Raw genomic sequence first — 21,738 nt, 5'->3', positions numbered from 1 at the left:
CTTATAGAGTTACAGTTACCTTAAGTATGCACTGAGGTGTGTTATGGCTGTACGGGATAATACTTTACTTATCTAGAGATCCCGTGTTAGTAGTTCTGAATACTAGGTCTGCGTGCCAAGGAAGTCCTCAGCCTCTGCCTGGGTCTCAAAGAGGTGCACTTCTGACCCGCGGGACAGCTTTAGTTTAGCCGGGTAAATCAGGAACGGAATGAAACAGTTTCCTTGCTGTCTCCATCACTTGGGAAAATGAGCGGTGCCGTTTGATAGTGTAGTTACTGTAGTCGGATCTCTTTGCCGCTGACTTCTATCCGAGAGCCTCTGGTTGCCTTCAAGATGCGGTCCCGGTCTGTGTAACGTAGCATCTTGCAGATCAGGGTGCGGGTTCCGGTGTTGCGCTCTGGACCTATACGATGAGCCCGCATCACCTCCATCTTCCCACTGTTGAGAGCAGGGAACCATTTAGTGAGCAAAGATGAAACAAAGTCTTCTGCGTCGCCGTTTTCAACCTTTTCTGGCAGGTTGATAATGCGAATATTATCCCTATGGGACCTGTCCTCTAGCTCCGCCATGTTTGCTTCGAGTTTGCATCATTTTGTTTGGAAAGACTGCTCGGATTTAGCCAGCTGAGTGGAGAGCCCTTTGTGGTCCGTTTTCAGCTTCTTAATTTCATTTGAGTTCGTCGTTACCTCTGTTTTTATGTTGTCCAGCCGTTCTTCAAACTCCGCAAACTGTTTCTCAATAAAGCTTTGCTGCTCTTTCATCGCAGTAGCTAGCATGGACGATACAGCTAGCTTTAATGACTCAAGCTTTTCGTCATCTTTCAGAGGGTCAAACCCTGTTTTGCTTCTCCAACCTTCAGCCATCGTATACACGGGGCTTACGGAGACTCGGGGCAAAGAGTTGTTAAGTTAACAATGTGAGGTGCATGGATAATATGTAAGTTGGGGGGAGAGGGCAAGAGTAACCGCGTTATGCAGCCATCTTGTCTGCAGGTCACATGCAACCGTTCAACATGAAGGGCTCTTTATAGACGTTTGTTTTCATTAAGTGTAATTTGGTAAATTACTTTAAATGCAAAGTTGGCATTGTTTGTGTTGTTTGTGTTATGACAAATTAAAAATGAACCAAAACAGCAATGTCTGTGTTATGACAATTTGACATTAAACTAGACAACTTGAGTGCCAGGAGCCAAACCCGGAAAGAAAACCACCTATGGGTACTGTATTCCCTGTCATCAAACTGGCCTCCTCTGTTTTGGAGGCTGTGTTTGGTCCTTTCTGACTGCAGAGTGCTATTTGATTGGGTTTTCTGTAAAAACAGGAAGCTAGGGAGGGACTTGTTGCATTGTGGATATTGATTGGCATTTATAATAGCCAATAGCACTGAATGTGTTATTTTCAACCACCATCATGCTAGCATTTTAGCTCTCTCAAGGGACACTGGGAGCTCCTAGTGAACAGGGTTGGAGTCGCCGGACCGGGACCAAACGCAGCCTCCAAGAATGACAGAGGAGGCCAAACACGACTAAGGCTTTGTTCACACTGCAAGTCTTAATGCTTAATTCAGATTTTTTGCTCAGATCCAATTTTTTGTTTGGCTGTTCGCATTACCTTTTAAAATGTGGCCTATATCAGATTCCAGTGTGAACTTTTTGCAGTTTCGAACTGACCCGCATGCGCAAAAGAACAATAAAAATGACATCAGACACAGCACACTGTTGCACTAAAGATAGGGAGGTTATGGAGGAAGTAAGCATTTTTGCTTTTATTTCAAAATGTTTGTGTTATGGTAGCCGTAACATTAATGAGCAGGTGCTGAGGAGGAGGAGGAGGAGGAGGAGGAGGAGGAGGAGGAGGAGAAGAAGAAGAATGAAGAGAAAGAGAGCCAAATTGGCTATTTTGATCTTGAATCTGAAATCCTGGAATGCTGTGTGGACTAGCCAGACGCTCTTTTGTGCGTTGTGGAGGAAGGTCTGGCAAAGCAAGACTAGCTCTTGGCACACCGGGGCTGAGTCAGCTAATAGGACAGCTGTACAGCAAACCTAACTAACTTGCTAACGACAGCTAACTACAGTTAGCAGCAGTTAGCGGTTACTTTAAGACTCGCAATTTTGACCAATAACCTGAAGTTTCCCACAACTTCAACCAATCACAGCAGTCCCATGTGCACTCTGAGAGCCAATGACCAAGCGGGAGTGAGAACGGATTCATCATTTCCTTGTTTGTGATATGAAGACGAGACTCGAACATTTCACATTTACCAACAAAATGTACAGCGAAAGACATTTCATGAAAAACATTTCAGACCGTCCTGCCAACCTGTATACATTTTAACATCAATGTAGACTGTAACAATTTAAAAGTCCCTGAAGTTGCTGTCGTTTCAATCCTGGCTGTCGGCTCTCTGCAGCGGGTGGGGCTGCTGCTCCGTTCCCCCCGCGACTGACGCTTGCACACACACACACACACACACACACACACAAGCACACACACACACACGTATTTCATTACTTTGTGGTAATGTCTGAAATTCTACCATGGACTCTGTAACATTTTTTGTGGAAAAAATCTCTTGGTTACCTTGTTTCAAGCCATTCTAGCGTGGTATAGAAAGCCTACAGGAAGACTCAGCTCGATTTCTGCCAGTTCTCATTAATATTCAACAAGCTAAGCTGTTTGAATCTGATTGGCTAACAGCTAGCCATTGAGAACCTGGCTGTCAGAATCCTTTACCCAGCCCAACTGGTTGAGCTAATGAATAGTAATGAGCTCAGGCAATATGATGTCAGACTGACCAGCTTTTGTAATTGGCCTGATTTCTCTGCTTATTTCTTTTCAGTGGCTAGAGCTGACAAAGGAAGTAGCGGTTTATTTTCACATTCACAACATAACACAAACACATATGGACCTAACATATTTCAAAAAATTCAAGTAAAAACGGTTTTGTATGGCAGGGCACCTTTAAATCCACTAGCCATTTTATATACATATTATACCAACATTTGCAGCATCCTGAGCCTTTTTGTTAAGGTTACTAGGAAATCTCAGACCAGAGTAGTTTTATTCTACCCAAAACAATTTTCCTTTTTATTTTTAAAGAACTATACAGAAAAAATCGCAACTTTCACTGTATCCTACAACTTCATTGCAACAAACATACAAAAGACATCGCAACTTTTATCGCAATTTTTTACAAAAGCTCCCGCGAAATCAGGCAACAAACTCAAAAAAGGCCACAAAATCCTGGAGGGACTGATCATTCCTGCTATGACATATTTATGATAGGTTATGTTGTCTAGTTTAATGTTAAGTTGTCATAACACAAACATCTCAAACAATGTCACCGGCAATTTCCACTGGATGCGAAACGTCTGCGGAGCGTCTCCGGAACGTCGACGGAGTCATTAGGTTTCCATTAAAGTCAGTGTGCGTATTTCCACTGACTGCGGAAACGTCTGCGTCCCGACTCCGTCCCAGTTCCATCAGTCCGCAGCCCTCCGCAGCAGATACGCAGAGCTTTTATTTTTGATGGACGACGGAGAGCTCCGCAGCAATTCAGCACACGGCAGATAGTGCGGGACAGGAAGTCGAGCACAGAAACAAAATAAATATCCGGTTAATTTTCAAAATAAAATACACCGTGCTCACAGCGGAACTTTTTTCCCTGCACTACACCTTGAAAACACAGCACAGAGTTGTTTCCCCTCTACTCCTCTGGATGTAAACAAACTGTTGTTGGTTTTGTGGTTTTATTCTACGTGAGTTCGCGAACTTGTGGGTCCTCGTGACTACAGCTGTTAGTCACGGCCGCAGCCATTCCGCAACAAATCTGGACCCGGTGGGTATTGACGGACGGCGGAGCACGCAGCAGACACGCAGCGGAGCCGGTCTGCAGCTGTTACGCATCCAGTGGAAATCCCCGGTCAACTTTGCATTAAAAGTGTCATAATTCTTCTTATTCTTTCCATGATCAGTCTGAAATGTACTCATTGTTTCTCCTCTTTGCAGGTTCCTATTAATGACAATAACACCCAGTTTGTGGAGCAGACCATAGCCATCATGAAGAATCTGTTAGATAACCACACAGAGGGCAGCTCTGAACACCTGGGACAGGCCAGCATTGAGACCATGATGCTCAACTTGGTCAGGTCAGTACTTCCTGGTAGTATTTGGTTGCAAAGCGGGGGGCTAGCCTGTCTCAGCAAGTCTGTCACTGACTGAGTCACTGAGTGAGTGATGAAGGTACACCATTGGTCTTGGAGTTTACTTTTAATATTATCAAACAAATATTAAATTTGAACAAAATGTTCTCCCGGGGCGATCACCCAGTAAGAGCGGGTGCCCCATGTGGGCTGAGGCCTTTACAGCGGCCCTGGTTTGGGTCCAACCTGCGGCCCTTTGCTGCGTGTCATCCCCCGTCTCTCTCCCACCTTTCATGTCTATCCACCGTCTCCACTCTGAAATAAAGGGAAAGAAGCCCCCCCCCAAAAAAAAGAAAATGTTATCCCTTCCTCCTAAAATAAAATCAATATATTGGACTTCCTTGTTTGCTGCTGCAACTGCAATGAAGAATAAATGGATGGCATATGTATAGCTTTTTTCTAGTCTTAACGACTACTCTACAGTTTACACACACGCTACAGGCACCATTTACACACACATGCCTACCTTGGTGGTAGAGGCTGTCATCAGATGAACATTCATCCATAATCAGCATCAGGAGCAATTCAAGGTCTTGCCCATGGACATGTAGACTCCAAGGATCAAACCAGCGACCTTCCGATTGGGAGACGGCCACTCTGTTACCTGAGCCACAGCCGCCCACTAGGAGGAGAATAAAACTATAAGAACGTCTGTCTCCACAAAATGAATGTGTTGAGTGTTTGATGGTTATTTATTTTGCTTTAGAATGCAGGGCTCCAGACTGCGACCAAATGGTCGCTTTTTGCAACCAACATTTGAGAGTGTGCAAAAACACACACACGCAGAGCTGCAGATGATGCAAACTACGTCGGCTCTGCAGTTTTGTTGAAGTCACAGTGAGTCACGGGAAATGCCGATAAAGTGGTTTCAAGTGTGGTTACAGTTTTTCATAACTTCACGCAGACAGCGTTTGCTGCAATATGATATTAATGGCGAGCCGAAAGCGGTCGCGGCGCTGTTGATGTTACACTTCCTCGTAGACAAGCAGCCAGGTACAACAGTGGTTTCTATGCTCTGGTGCATGACTGACAGGCTGAGGTTGAGGCAAATATTTTACCAATATCTGCCGGCGATTTCATGAGCCTGTTGCTTTTCTGCTAAGGTCACAGCAGCAGCGCCATCTTCGCCCTTTACAGTGGCATCTCCACAACAGATCAGATGCTGCTTAATATCGCCACCGGCACTAACGTTTTAATTTTTGACATTTTCGGCATCCACAATGTTTCTCGTCCCAGCTGAGTAAATATGTCTCTGGTTAGTATTTTTAAAAGGATAAATACAGCAGTACACTACGGGAGCTCACTTTTCGCCCAACTAGCCTGCCATCAGGTCACCCACCCCCCAAAACATTTTTTTCTGAAGTAAAACTATTAATAAATAGTGGGCTACTTAAAGTGAAGAGTCAAAGAGAGGCATTATCAGCACAATGTACTTACATTTACTTAAGTTCTGTTCATGGTAGAGCTTTCAACTCTACAATAGTGGATACTGGATAGTTTAATAAAGTAATAATACATCATATCTATATATATATATATATATATATATATATATATATATATATATATATATATATATATATAAATTCAGCCCAAAGTAACCTAAATAAACCAAGCATAGACCACTAGAAACCAGACTCTAGAAACTCAAGCAAGGGCAAATCAAGCACAAAACAGCAGTGCTCTACAAGCAGGGGGAACCTGGAAATAAGGTGGGGAGGGGGAGTACATTTACCTAGGTTCAACTGTACAATGTATTAAAATATATTTAAAACCTGAACCTACTCACCACCTCTGAGATGGGACATTATGGAACAAATTCACAAGGCAGGCGAGGCAAAAAGGGTTTCCTGAAAGTGCTTCAAACAACATGTGCATAAAAGTGTTTTTTCACATTCCTGGAGCAACAAACATCAGCCACAACCACAGCAAGGACATATCAGGAAGCAGAGAGAGAACAAAGGAGCACAGGTGTCTTATATTGCCTAACCTTGATCAGGGGGGCTGACCAGGGGAGGGGTCAAAAATACTGCATTCAACACCACTATACATTTAGTTGTGGAGCATTCCTCAGTACAGAAGGAAGCAACCATATTGCCAAATTCAAAGCTGCAAGCAGCATTATGCGGGTTTCAGGCTACACAAAGCTGAGCTAAGTCACTTCAGATGGTTTAATGCTGTATAGAAAAAGTGGTGAAACCAAGCACACACCTGTTTCATAACTATAATAGATACAGCATTTCAATCATTTCACCCTCCTTAATCGGATTTTGACAAAACTTGGTAGGTACAGTTCATGTCGTCGTGCCAGATGTCTCCATCGATTTAAACCAGGATTGCTCAAGAAGCCACCTTTTGTATTCATGAAAACAGAAAAATTTCAAAATGGCTTGTTTGGTGCATAATTTTCCATCTAGCTCTCAGTCTCGGCCCTCCTTTGCTACCAGATGGGTCGTCTGACCCATTAGTTGGCAGAGGGGCAGGGGGAGCACTGCCCCCCTGGTGGCTGAAACAGATAATTGCATTGTTACAAAAATTAGTGCAATAATTACGTCTGGCATGACCAGATATTGACAAAACTACTAAATGGTAGTAGGTAATACATCTGATTTAATATGCTGCTTCCGTGTCGTTGGATTACAGCAAAATATGGATCTTTTTTCTTACGTGTCTTAACGTTTTATGGTGTGATTGCTCTTCGTTTCTGCGTTTGGAGAGGCATCTCAACACACTGTAGGTCGAATACTGATTGTTCACTGTTACATTTTAGTTAAATTTAGGTGTTGGGGTATCCCGCTACCGTCTGTCTGTTGCGTTCCAAGACAGTTGTGCTGCGATTGGATTTCATAAAGGCGAATTGTTCAGCTTCGGCAGCTTTACCTATATGCTAAAATATACAATGACGAGGAAACCTAGTGACGAGTACAGTACACACATGTACAGTCCATAGCAACCAGTTTGTGTGTTGAATGTTACCCAGTGTGCCTTGCTGAATGGTCTCAATGTTTTATTGTTTTATTTCATGTGAATACTAGTTTACTAGAGGACTAACTTAGTATTTGAAGTAATGCAATAATGCAGGAAGTGTGCATTTAGTTTCCATGCTTATTGTGTTTCCACAACAATGTTAGTGAGTTAATCTACTGAAATGGCCACCACACCATAACAGAGGAGTGTAATGCGTAAGATGAGAAAGCAGAGGTTAACTCATGTATATCATGGCTGGAAAAAAATCGAAGGGCATATGTACATCTTAGCCAAGTGCAAACCAGTATATAAGGCATCAATAAATTCTTGGGGAGGGTCATGCCTCTTTTTCAAATAATTTTGGAGGGTCATAGAAAAATTATCATTGGCAAGGGGAGGGTCAAGTCTATTTTGACTAAAGATCCCAAAACTCCTCCGGTGGCCCCTTAAATAAATAACGAACAGTCCCTTATAGTAGAAATGTGCATCTCAGGCCCGCAAAGCTCTCTAACAATTTTGGTGTTGAGAGAATAAAAATCTGCAAAGTTCTATTCATTAGACTGTTTTTCACATTATGCAAATTAGCAATAAACAATCATGGCGGAAGTTTATGGTCCAATAGGCTTTTTTGTAGAGCACATTGAGCTGGACTGGTGTGAGAAATGTCAAGTCAATCAGACTTACTGTGTGAGGGGCGTGGCCTTTCAAAATTTTGGCCTAAGTTATAGTGCCACCATCAGGCTATATGGCATCATATTTTATGGGAAGTATAAGTATCAATTATGCTGACAATTTTCATGTTTCTAGCTTGTTTCAGCCCCCAGTAACTTGAGATAAGGCATAATTTAGCATAAAATGTTAAATAAGCCATGCCCACATGCACCAATCAATATGACACTTCAGATCCTGGTTATTGCTCGCCACCTGATGATAGATAGAGAGAGAGAGAGAGATAGATAGATAGATAGATAGATAGATAGATAGATAGATAGATAAAAGTCGGACTGAAGATATGTTACAATTTTTATGATGATTGGACAAACCGTTAGTGAGTTATGTCCCGCCCTTTGCCAAATTCTTTAATTGATGGCATCCATGTGTTTTGACCAATCTGTTATAGTAGAAATACGTATCCCAGTCCTGCAAGGCTGCAAACCAATTTTGGTTTAATTTTACGGTTTTTCACATGCAAATTTGCAAAACAATTATCACAGCGCACCTTTATGGTCCAAGAGGCTATTTAGTAGAGCACATTGATCTGCATAAGTGTGAGAAGCGCTTTTTCTATCAATAATTACATGGCCGATTAGGCTCATATTTCTTGGGAAACCGAATGCACATCATTTCCAATCATTGGGCCAAGTTTCGTGTTTCTGGCTCATTAGAACTTGAACCCGCGAATTGCCGCTTGTGGCTATTTTCTTGAATTCATAAAGGGATGAGATCAAGCACACACCTCTTTCCCTTTTTCATATTTTAACGAAAGTTGGCACTTGGTTTTGCGGTATACCTTGGTGTTTTTGGTGCCTCCTATGGGTTAAACTCAAAATCTGTGTATTGACCTGTGCTCCATTGCTCAGGTATGTGCGCATCCTGGGCAACGTGGTCCATGCAATCCAGATCAAAACCAAGCTGTGCCAGCTGGTGGAGGTGATGATGGAGAGACGAGATGACCTGTCCTTCTGCCAGGAGATGAAGTTTAGGTCAGTGACAACAGCTGATTTTTAGATATACACACATCACTCAGGTCAATGACAAAGCCACCTCTACGACTCTACACCAGTTACCACTGTGTCACTTTTTTTATAGGATATAAACGGGTTAACTTAAAGGAGCCCTGCCACACGTATTTGATTACTTTGTGGTAATGTTCTACCATGGACTCTAAAATGTTTTTGTGAGAAAAATGCTTTGGTTACCTTGTTTCAAGCCATTCTAGCGTGGTATAGAAAGCCTGCAGGAAGACTGAGCTCGATTTGTGCCAGTTCTCATTAATATTCAACGAGCTAAGCTGCTTGACTCAGCATCCTTTACCCAGCGCAATTGGGTGAGCTCATAAATAGTAATGAGCTCAGGCAACACCACGTCAGACTGACCAGCTTTTGTAATTGGCTTGATTTCTCCACTTATTTCTTTTCAGTGGATAGAGCTGACGGAGGAGGTAGCAGTTAATTTTCACATTCACGGCATAACACAAACACATATGGAGCCAGCATATTTAAAAAGAAATACAAGTAAAAACGGTTTTGTGTGGCAGGGCACCTTTAAAAGCTTTGTTCAATATCTTATATTTCACTCTACTTGTCCTTTAGATACAAATTTATTATCCCCCTAGGTCAGTTTTGAAGGTTGCACTGGTCTTCCTCTGTTATTGTAGGAACAAGATGGTGGAGTACTTGACCGACTGGGTGATGGGAACCTCTAACCAAGCTGCTGATGATGACATCAAGTGTCTGACAAGGTGCAGCTCTGTTACATATGATCAACTCATCTAATATATTGTAAGAAATTGAGAGAGCGCTCTCCTCTCTGTGTGTGTGTGTGTGTGTGTGTGTGTGTAGGGACCTGGACCAGGCCAGTATGGAGGCAGTAGTGTCTCTGTTAGCTGGTCTTCCTCTTCAGCCAGAGGAGGGAGATGGCGTAGAATTGATGGAGGCCAAATCTCAGCTCTTCCTTAAGTAAGAACACACCTGCACCCAACCTCATCTGTGGTTTTGTAGCATCTGATCTTAAATTAATCTAAAAAAAAGTTCACAATCATTTAAAGATGAAGCGCACCCTCCATTTTTATCAGGAAGCTTGAAACTGCATATTTAACACTAGCAACACTACCAAAGACCGATTCACGTTAAATCAAACGGTGCCAAATTTCGGTACCCGAGAGCGCATAAGCGCAAGCATACTGTATCTGCATATCTCTGCATATTGACAGAGAGCGGAGCTCAGCTCCGACATAAACACACACAGGCAGAGCTGTGCTGCTAACGGAGCGAAACTACGTTGACTCTGCAGTTTGTTAAAGTCACAGTGAGTCACGGCAATGCCGTTAAAGTGGTTGCAAGTGTGGTTACAGTTTTCAAAACTCCACGCAGATAGTGTATATAATGGCGAGGCAAAAGCTATGGTTAACGTTAATCTTCCTCTGTGACAGGCAGGCCACTGTGTTAACTGTTTCCTGTTGATTGACTGAGAGGCTGTGGTTGTAGGGCAAGGCAACTTTATTTCAATAGCACATTTTAGCAACAAGGCAATTTAAAACACTTTACATAAAACATTAAAGAGCAGTTTAAAAAGAGATAGAAAATAAAATAAGTTATACAGTTATTACAAATACAAGAATACAAGTTTCAGTGCAGTGTAAGAAATTAATACTTTTTTGACTTAATAGGTCGTAGGGATGGGTTTGGGAGAGGGAAGAAGGGAGGTGTTTTGTATGGTGTGTAAAATGTTCTAAATAAATAACATGTTTGTAAGTAAATAGGATACATTATTATTATAAATAATTTTTACAACTGAAATTTATTTTTGTTATTACAAAGTGAAATTAAAAAAAGTTACCTTTGGGTACTGGAACCTGAATTCCGGCTACCCGTATCAGTACCGATACCGGAAAAAAAAGTAAACAGAACCCAACATCCAACCTGCCCTGTACTTTACAAGAGTATCAGTTGTATCCCTACTGTAAATCCAAAGTCATGACCATCTGAGAACACATTTGAACAAGCGAAACTCCAACATGCAGCGTTACTATACAGTATAGACAAGGACAGTTGGATGACTAAAATTAGTAAAAGACAATATGAAGCATCATGAAAGTGTGTAATATCAAAGCTTTTAAATATATTGAGAAAAAAGACAGGTTGGCCCTCTGAACTGGCGGTAAAATACCTGCATGGACAAGCCCTTTCTAATGAATTAGCTGTTGTTGTTTGTGGTGGTGTGCAGGTACTTCACCCTGTTCATGAACCTGCTAAATGACTGCAGTGAGGTGGAGGATGAGGGCCAGGCAGTGGGAGGACGAAAGAGAGGAATGTCCCGTCGCCTGGCCTCCCTCCGCCACTGCACTGTCCTGGCCATGTCCAACCTCCTCAACGCTAACGTAGACAGTGGCCTCATGCACTCTATTGGTAAGTAAGCCACAATATTACTGCTCATAGCATTTGAAAAAGTTACCAACAGAGTTTTTCCATCTTTCTCCTCAGGTCTGGGCTACCACAAGGACCTGCAGACTCGAGCCACTTTCATGGAAGTGCTGACCAAGATCCTGCAGCAGGGAACAGAGTTTGACACTCTGGCAGAGACGGTTCTGGCTGACCGATTTGAGAGGCTAGTGGAGCTGGTCACTATGATGGGAGACCAGGGAGAACTGCCCATTGCCATGGCACTGGCTAATGTGGTTCCTGGGTCCCAGTGGGTGTGTACCTTTTTTTATTTAGGATTGGTTTCACACAACATTATGTTGACAGTGGGCATACATCTTAAATACCTCCACTCAACATATAGTATGTGCTAAGACTTGTAGAAAGTATTTTAGTCCAGACAGGCGCAGAACATGGACTGCTGCTGTGCCTCGAGCTCCTCTGCAACTTTTTTTGTTTAATATTGTTCTATCTATTTTGAGTTTTTTGCAAAATGTGCGACGCCAAAGCGAGCCCTATCATACGTTATGATAGAGAACAACTTCTGCACTAGATCGTTGGTGGACAGTACTTTTTCATCACGACCAACAAACAATGGGGCATTTCCATGGCTGGAATTACCTGTTGTCGTACCTGATAAATCTTCCTTGAAGCCATGCAGCTGAAGGAGTGGCTAACTCTGCCCAAACAGAGTTAATGTGATGCTTCAGAGGAAAGGACGTCTCATCCCTCTAAAACACATTTGCACGTTGCTTTTCTCCTTCCATGATTTCCTTGTGTCTCTCCCTTGTTTCCTCGTGTGAGGGACTAAGACGCAAGGAAGGGAGGCAAGTGGAGGAGTCGGGGATGCAATTTAAGAGTTATGAGATACAACCCTAGTCAGAGAGAGAGAGACTTGGCTTGACCCCTCAATCCCAGACTCTGTCACTGTTCCAGAGGTGCTTTCCTTTCACCACCATGACCAGACAATATCATCAGTTAAGAGCAGACAGGGAGGTGTCGGCCTAATGTTTAACAACAAGTGGTGCTGAGTAGATGTGGAGATAATTTCTACGGCTGTTCTTCTAATCTAGAGCACATTATGATCCGCTGCAGCCTTAATATTTGCTGGTGCAGTTTACATTGGTTGTTCTCACAGCGGTGTATATTCCACCACACGCTGACACCACCCAAGCACTAGACGAGCTGTACAAAGTTATCGACAGGACACCTCACGACCGGAGATTTTAAGAGTGCCAACCTGAGGAAAGTCCTGCCGAGATTTAATCAACACATAAGACTCAGCTCTAAGACATTGCTTCTGCACGACAGATTGGTGTGTGTTTAAGGACAACAACATCGATACATACACGGAAGCACTTGTGTAGCAAGGTCATTGGCTACATCGACAACTTGTCGTACCAAGGATTACTGTACGGACATTCTCAAATCAGAAACCCGGGGTTAACTGGGAAGTCCAGGTATGCATTCTGGAGAGCTATTAGCATTGCAAAGAGTCAAAACATTAACAAAGTTGAGTCTAACTACCAGGGCTCCAACACCAGAAACCATAACGGAGAGGAAAAGTAGCAGTGTTGAGGCACTGTCTGCATCTCTCCCAGATGAGCTGAAAAACTTCTATGCACACTTTAAGGATCAACTCCCAGGTTGTGGAAGTACAGGACTGCTGCCCACTAGTAATATTCAAGGTGGATGTGTGCAGACCTTTCAAAAAGGTTTAACCCACACAAGGCACATGGACCTAATGGCATTCCTGGCCAAGCTCTCAAGGTGTCTGCAGACATACTGGCAGATGTCTTTACAGACATTTTCAACCTCTCACTGCTCCAGTCTGTAGTCTCCACATTTCAAGAAAACCACCATTGTCCACTGTCCCCAAAAAGACCCAAGCCCTCTGCCTGAATGACTACCGCCTAGTAGCACTCACCTCCACCATCATAAAGTGCTTTGAGGGGTATCTTCATCAGTAGCTCCCTCCCTAACTCACTAGATCCACTTTAATTTGCATACAGAAGCATACACCTTCTGCGATTAAATCCTTACTTCCTGATGGGCAGACGCCAAGCAGTGCAGATTGGCTCCACCACATCCTCCCCCCGACCCTCAACACCAGGGCCCCCCAGGGCTGCGTTCTCTGCCCTGTCTTGTAATCCTTGTTCACGCACGACTGCGTGCCACTCACAGCTCCAACACCATCATAAAGTTAGTAATCGGCCTGATCACCAACGGCAACGAGACGACCTACAGATCGGTCAGAGCCCTGACATTACATAAGGACATGACATGACAACATCTGAACATCAGTCTCAACATCTCAACATCAGTAAAACAAAGCAGCTGATTGTGGACTACAGGAAGCAACAGAGACGCAGCCTCTATCTCCATTAACAGGACTACAGTCACTTGTCACTACAGTGGAGTCAGCAGCTTCAGGTTCCTCGGTGTTCACGTCAACTCAGCGAGGATCTGAACTCACCACACCAACACTATCACAAAAGCTGCTAGACAGCGGCTCTTCTTCCTCTGCACAGTTTCTTTCCACAAGCTGTGATTGCTTTGAACAAAACATCTTAAACTAGGCACTTTAAATTTATTTATGGATTTCATTGTACAGCATTTTTATATTGAGCATTTTTAATATTGAGGCTTTATCTGGCTTTGTCTGTTTTTATGTTGTGTCCTCTGATGTGTTGACTTTGCACTTTGAGCTACTTGCACATTTTTTCCAATGCAGGTTACACTGCAAATGGCTAATAAAGTGAATCTGAATCTGAATCTGCTGGCAGAGGAGGTTCAACATGGACTCCAGGATATACTGCAACTTCTACCGGTGTACCATCAAGCTTCATCACCGCCATGGTATAATCATGGTATGGCAGTTGCACAGTCATCATCCTAGGCTTTACAGAGAGTGGTGAAAACTGCTCAGGACATCACCAGGACAGAGCTGCCATCCATGGGACAGACCTCTACATCCAGCGGTGCAGAAAGAAAGCCATGCAGATTATCAGAGAACGCAAACCACCCCAGCCACAATCTGTTCTGTCTGCTACCGTCAGGCAGACAGGACCGCAGCACCGGGCCCGCTCAACTAGGTTCATGGACAGCTTCATCCTACAGACCTTAAGACTTTTGAACTCTTGAGCTTTATACTCATCACATGTCACTTTACCTGTAAACTGTTGCGTTATTTTTATACACTTTACTTAAGAGCTGTTTACACCTCTGTATATAATAAATAAATGTAAATGGACTGCATTTATATTGCGCTTTTCTAGTCTTAATGACTACTCAAAGCACTTTTACATAATACAGACACCATTCACCGTAGGGCTGCTCGATTATGGAAAAAAATATAATCACTATTATTTCGATCAATATTGAAATCACGATAATTTAACACGATTATTTGTTGACTTCTTAAAGATGTTGCAATTATTGAACTTAAAAAACAGTGGAAAAAGTTAAATAAGTCAACAGTAAAAAAAACAAAAAACTGTGGAATTTGCCTTAATACTTTTCCTATTTAAACTTTATTTTTTTCATTCAGAACACAAGAAAAAAGAGTTTACTTGCAAAACGTAATGAGCTAAATAATTGTTTTCTCGATTATTCTGTTTTTGTGATCATTGGGAGCCAAAATCATAATCACGATTACATTTTGATTAATTGCACAGCCCTAATTCACCGTTTACACACATTCATACACTCATGGCCGAGGCTGCCATACAAGGTGCCACCTGCTCATCAGATCACACACATTCACACACTGATTGTGTAACATCGAGAGCAGTTCGGGGTTCAGTGTCTTACTCAAGGACACTTCAATGTGGAACTGCAGGGCCAGGGATTGAACAACCTTCCTTCATATTTTTTGGTTTAAATTTTTGCCCTATAACTTTGCTATTTTCTTTTGGTCTTAGATACAGATTTTAGGGGAGTTGGCTGGACATGCAATGGAGTAGATGCACTATGAGATAACTAAACCACAGCTTTTCCTCACTTTCCGACCTCATTTTGGCAACATGCCTCCGAAACTTTGCAAACAAGAAGGTGGAGAAAACTTCAAAAAACATCAAACCCAAATTTGAATGAAGAAAAGATTGGCGAGCTAAAGCTAGCTAAAACCCACAAGGCCAACATTAGCCCTGCCGAAGCAGAGATGGACACTGCAGCACTAGCTACACCTGACGAACCCTCGCCGCCGGATCTGCTTCTTGCAATCACTAATTTGAATTAAAATCTCGATGATAGATTTGCTAATCTGTCTACTCAAATCCAAAAGCTGCAATCCGATGTCACGGAAACCAGAACATGCCTCCAGACACTTGAAACCAACATCAACGTTCACGATAGCTGGATTGACGAACTGGAGTCATTATGCTGCTCCCTTCAGGCAGACAACAAATATTTAAAAACAAAGCTGGAAGACCTGGAATCCAGATCCAGACGCCAGAACATCCGGATCGTCGGGATCCCCAAGGGTGCTGAGGGAGGTCAGCCTATCGACTTTATCACAGAGCTGATACCGACCGTGCTGGGCAAGGAGCACTTTGGTCAACTTCAAAGTTGACCGTGCTCTCACCGGTCCCTTGCGGCCAAACCCGCCAATGGTGCCCCCCCAAGACCGTTCATCGCCAGGCTGCACTATCCACAATCCCGAGACCTCATCTTACGTCTGGCCAGTGAGAACCACCCTATTCACTGAGATAATTTACTTTATTTCCACAAGTGTGATGTCTGAGTAGGTTACTGTAAAGTCGTGAAAGTGGAAGTTATAAATACTATTAGCTAATAGTCTCCAGGAAGGCTGAAACACACAATGAAGAGATTTTGAAAAAAAAAAGATACAGATTTTGCTTTTACTTGTTTGTGTTGTTTCTTTTTTGTTTTTTTGTTATTTATTGAGCATTGTTGGAGGTGCCTGAGGCCTAAGATTTTATTTGCCAATGACTACTTGTTATTGTTGTGTACATGACAAATAAACAACCTTAAACCTTGAAATTTTTTCTTGACCGCTCAACACAGGTATGTTAGAACATACAGTGCATGCCCGTGGGGGAAAAAAATTTAAATTTTGCATTAACATACATCCATAAAACTTTTTATGATATATATATATATATATATATATATATATATATATATATATATATATATATATATATATATATATATATATATCTATCGATTCAGTGATATATATGTGTTTGTTGTATTTCCAGGATGAACTAGCCCGAGTCCTGGTGACGCTATTTGACTCCCGCCACCTCCTCTACCAGCTCCTGTGGAACATGTTCTCTAAAGAGGTGGAGCTGGCCGACTCCATGCAGACTCTCTTCAGAGGAAACAGCCTGGCCAGCAAAATAATGACCTTCTGTTTCAAGGTAGAAAACACAGCACAACCCCTGCCATGAAATAATTAGAAATGTCTGATCTAAAACATCTGCCTGCAAGGACATGTATATATTATTGACTAGATTTATATTGTCTTGTGTCAGGTATATGGGGCCGCATACCTGCAGAAGCTACTGGAGCCTTTATTAAGAGGGGTCATCACCACCCCTGAACACATCAGCTTTGAGGTGGATCCTACCAGGTACAACATTTACTGTAGTATTCATATTGTCAGACAGTTAATTGTCAAATAAATAATCCAACAAGACAAGAACTCATTCTAAACTATTGTTATTTATGTCTGTGTTATATAGAAACATTTTTTTATCTGTTCTAAATGTACTTTAAAAGTGATATTTTCAAGTTTTTAATGCTCTTATCAACATTGGAACAGACAAATATGCTTGCTTTATGCAGATGTTTATTATTATAGCAACAATCCAAAACAATGTCAAATACTATCTAGAATATTCTCCAGAAGGTACTGTATGCTCAAAAATATGCTAAAAGCATAAAATGGCAAACTCAAGCCCATCAAGCAACAACAGATGGGCAAATTGACCTGAATGGGACATTACTTGGCTTATTCCACGACTTGGTTGGATACTTGATTCAAACTGGTCCATCACAGCATTCTGCGGTCTGCCATTTCTGTATAACAGATGTTGTCATGGACAAAGTTTGGATAAAATCATTTTTAAATCAATATTTTTGCTCATTCCGCTGATCAGCTGATCACAAAGGGAGAGAGATGGTGGGGAAAACAGAGATTGCTATTAGCGCTAATGACAACAGTGCAAACAGAGCATTGGTTAGCTCCATCATTGTTAGCTTATTTATCAGGGCAACCGGACTTCCGCTGGAGAGCCATTCTCATCGGCGGTAAAGTTAACTGTCCTGACCGAGACGCAGGCGTCATCGGCTTCATGTATGAGTATCCGTGTGATTACCCGTGTTAATAAGTGGGATAAAGTAGAGCAAGCCGGTCATTATTGCGAAGTAGAACCCCGACGCGAACTGCAGCATCGCTTACTGATTTCCCAAACTAATGAGTGACGTTAAAAGGAATTTTCGTCAACTCATTATTGCGTTACTTTTGACAACCCTATTAATAATGCATTTGACTGCAATGACCCAGAGAGTGAGTTTTAAGTGTTTAAGTATTTGATACACTGCCGATTTTGCAGGTTTTTTTGCTCAAAGTTGCTTAGATCGCCATTTTTTCCCATTCTGACATTCAGTTTGGAGTTCAAGAGATTTCTAGACCTGGATCACAACCCTAAATGCATTGAAGCAGCTGCCATGTGATTGTTTGATTAGATAATTTAATTAACAAAAAATTTAACAGGTGTTCCTAATAATCTTTTAGGTGAGTGTATATCTCATTCAGAACTGAGGGCAGGGCTCATAACTAATTTCTTCCCCCATCCTCACAGAACCATCCCAAAATACAATTCTTCTTTGCTTTTTTAGATTATCATTAGATTTTTTTTTTTTTTTAAATAGATAATGTTTTGCCATTTGAGGCCTTTATTTGATAGGACAGCTTAGACATGAAATGGGAGAGAGAGGGGGAATGACATGCAGCAAAGGGCCGCAGGTTGGAATAGAACCTGCAGCTGCTGCGGTGAGGACTGAGCCTCTGTACATGGGGCACAAGCTCTACCAGGTGAGCTACCCAGGCACTCCACATTATCATTAGTTAGAATAATTGAAAGTGACCTTTAACATAAATAAAACATCATACAAATGAAGATGATCAATCATCAACATCTGAAAAATTTGAAAGTCGAGGTAAATCACACCACAAACAAAGGCCAAGTTGGCAACAACAGTGCTGTCCTTAAGAAGAAGTTAGTCCCTTTTTGAGGGCCCTATGCAAAACAAGTTTTTGCAAATACTTGTTACTCAAAATTTTTGGACTCATTAGTGACAGTTTTATAAGACAATTTCTCAGTAAATAATAAATAAACATGAAGCCCAAGAATTGAAAGCCTTATTGACAGGAGTTTTTTGTTTGTTTCATAAGGCTGGAACAAGGTGAGAACCTGGAGGACAACCAGAGGAACCTCCTGCAGATCACCGAGCGGTTCTTCCAGGCCATCATCGGTTCATCCAGCGAGTTCCCCCCACAGCTCCGCAGTGTTTGCCACTGTCTTTACCAGGTAGACCCCCCCCCTCTTCTCTCACTCCACCATGGCCCCCAGCTGCTCACCCAGCCTCTCTGCCCTTACCTGTGTGTGTGCAGTGTCACTTACACATTTCAAGCTTCTGCCTCTTCAGTCAATGCGCAACTATACATACCTTTTAACTATATACATTCTGCTGGACCAATACATCAAGACCTTTCATTGATCATTTTCATATCCCAAAAGTTACATATGCTTAGTGTTTCTCCTCAGAATTTTTTTCATTAGATACATAAAATTGGAAAACCCCTGAAGCACCATGGAACACTAAACGTGTAAAACAGGACCTTGTTTTCCTAGCTTTTGCCATCATGACAGAGCGTTTTGTCAACAAAGCAACCACCAAATTCCCCATCCTAAGCCAACCATTATTTTGAAGATAATGACGTGGGTGCTTTACCGATCTGAGTTGAATTTTTTTGCAACTCAGATGCTTCTGCATGCATGAGGCACATACAGCAGAAAAACGTTTATCCACTCAGCAACACAAAATCAGCGAGCAGATCTCTTCATTCTCATTGAAAACAATTACAAATATCTGCCCCAGGCTGCTAAAATGCACTCTGTCTGATTGGGTATGTGTTTGACAATGTAACCCCGGATTTAATTAGTTCAAATACTGTTACAAATCCTTCATTTGGTTGATGAATAAATTGTCAGTTTAATGTCACAACACAGTAATGTCAAATGCGATTTCTGCTCTACAGATAATACTAATACATCCTTGCTACCAGTAATAAAAATAGCTGAGTGATGTAGTGATCTCATACATAAGTATTGTATTATCCACAGTGCATCTGAACATAATGGCCTAGTAGATTGCTGACTAATTGTCTAAATGACAAAGATGTTGACATAATTGACATCAACTCAGATATTGGAGACAATGTAGTCCCAATGTAGGTTTAGTGTGTTGATGCATGGCTTACTAAGAATAAAATACTAACAATAACACCAAAAGGAAAAGTTTACTGCTTAAAATAAGTACCCTGCAGTAAATATTGAAAAAAGACAAACACCCAGCATTCATGACCGTCTGAACAGTGATGTTGCTCATCTTTGTGTGCTAATAGGAATCCTAATGAGCAGCAGTAATAGTCCTCATATATATAACCAGGTGGTAATGCAAAGGCCTATGATACAATGCTATTATCTGGACATAGCCAGATACAGATCATGTGTTATTACCAGGTGGAGATGGGGTCTTACTGACAATGGCAAAAACTAGTAAAATTAGGCTCTGGTTGAAGAAAAATAAGTTCAGATGGGGTAATACAGGCTTCATGGACAGTTTTATAATGGGGGACATTCTCCCAGACCACACTGCAATGATTCCCCTGTCAGATGTGATAAAAAAACTGTGTGATCACACCTAATCCTTTCCATTGCCATGATGTCAGCCAAGACTCTTCTTCGTGTGTCTCTGTTGGATCAGATGAGTGGAGAAGAAAATCTTCCGCACAGTTGTTCTCTTCTTGTGCCTGTCAAATCAGCTGGGGTCTCATTTATAAACGTACGCACATTTTCAGCCACGCTTCCCACGCAAAGGTTGTTATTTATAAAAAACAAACTTGACGGGAGAATGTGCAGTCTTCCACGCAAACTGTGACTCATACATTTTGGAGACAATGGGAATTGGCGACACAGATGGTGAGGTGGTGAACTGAAGTCAGACTGCAGAAAATAAATGTGGGATAAACGATGACTCGTAATATTTTTAAGTATTGATGCCTCACGCACATTTTTTCACTCCATATCATCCACATTATGATGAATATTAAATCCAGCAGTGTTATTTGCGCTTGTACTGAGTGATAATTGTTCCATAAACACCTTGTAAAATCCAATTTTAATCTTAAATAAAAATTTGTTCTTAATATTTAATCAGCGCTGTCTCACCATCACAGAGTCTGCTACGGAGCACAAGAGGATGAGATGGCCCGACTGCATGGAATACAGGATAGTATCAAATACCCTAGCATTAGATAACTTCAGAACACAGTGTAAATAACTAAATATCTGTCTTTAAAATTGTGCATATAATCATCAAATGTCAAAGTCTGAAAATACAGACGTTAAGCTCTCGTGCAATTATTACACTTAATGTCCTTGTTATTGGTCTGAACTTTAATACTGTTCATGACCAAACCTGCATGAAGTAAAGTGTGTTTGTCTATTAGACTTTCATCTTCAAATTTTATCTCAGGGTGAGGGATAGCACGAGTTGATGCTGTGATTTTGGCAAGGTGTTAACAATCACAAATTGTTGTAAACCTATAAATACTGCGGTGACCCCTGTGCGTAATGCTGCATGATGGCACTGCTGGCCCTGCAGGAGGACTACGCCAATGGAAGAATCGGGAGACAAAAGAGACTTCAGGGATGATGACTGGCTAGATATGCTGATTTAAATTCCCTAAAGCTCTTGGATCTTATGTACTGAATTGGGTCCAGTAGAGAGGCCAGCGCGCCGGAACCGTGCCATCCCGGTCCAAACACAGGTCCTCGCCACTCTGGGGGCAACTGCTGTATACAGCGGAAAATGGCAGACAGCTAAGTGTTTTATATAAATATTATAATATTCAACTTTATCATTAAGTCTTGTTTTGATATAATATATGGTTCTGTTAAATCTTATCATATAGGTCTGGTATATCGAAGCTGTCCCCGAGTGCCGCAATGCCTGCCGTTTTGGACAGTATTATTGATATAGGTAGCCTATAGATCAGATTTCCCTACACTTGGGACCCCCTCGAAAACAAGATGATACATCCCAACGGGTTTATCCTAATAAACAAATTTGAACGCACACTATGCAAGAATAAGCCGAAATTATAATTCAATT

General features: G+C 41.8%; 1 protein-coding gene across 7 annotated transcripts in view; it reads left to right on the top strand.

Annotated features, from left to right (window-relative positions):
- The window catches only part of nf1a (neurofibromin 1a), a 282,226-nt gene that overhangs the window by 136,338 nt on the left and 124,150 nt on the right, over window positions 1–21,738 (top strand). For 5 of the 7 annotated variants that reach the window (XM_028569967.1, XM_028569974.1, XM_028569961.1 and 2 more), the window contains exons 21-29: window positions 4,008–4,147; window positions 8,749–8,871; window positions 9,546–9,629; window positions 9,730–9,846; window positions 11,114–11,295; window positions 11,371–11,582; window positions 16,533–16,694; window positions 16,809–16,906; window positions 18,734–18,869. In XM_028569967.1, the coding sequence (XP_028425768.1) occupies window positions 4,008–4,147; window positions 8,749–8,871; window positions 9,546–9,629; window positions 9,730–9,846; window positions 11,114–11,295; window positions 11,371–11,582; window positions 16,533–16,694; window positions 16,809–16,906; window positions 18,734–18,869 (1,254 nt within the window). Of the gene's footprint in view, window positions 1–4,007; window positions 4,148–8,748; window positions 8,872–9,545; window positions 9,630–9,729; window positions 9,847–11,113; window positions 11,296–11,370; window positions 11,583–14,041; window positions 14,561–16,532; window positions 16,695–16,808; window positions 16,907–18,733; window positions 18,870–20,800; window positions 20,853–21,738 lie in introns of those variants that run through there. The other 2 variants (XM_028569995.1, XM_028570003.1) reach the window with 2 other exon arrangements.

Source organism: Perca flavescens, chromosome 3 (genome assembly GCF_004354835.1).
Source record: "Perca flavescens isolate YP-PL-M2 chromosome 3, PFLA_1.0, whole genome shotgun sequence".
Lineage (NCBI taxonomy): Eukaryota > Metazoa > Chordata > Actinopteri > Perciformes > Percidae > Perca > Perca flavescens.
This window is presented reverse-complemented; position numbering and strand designations above follow the sequence as displayed.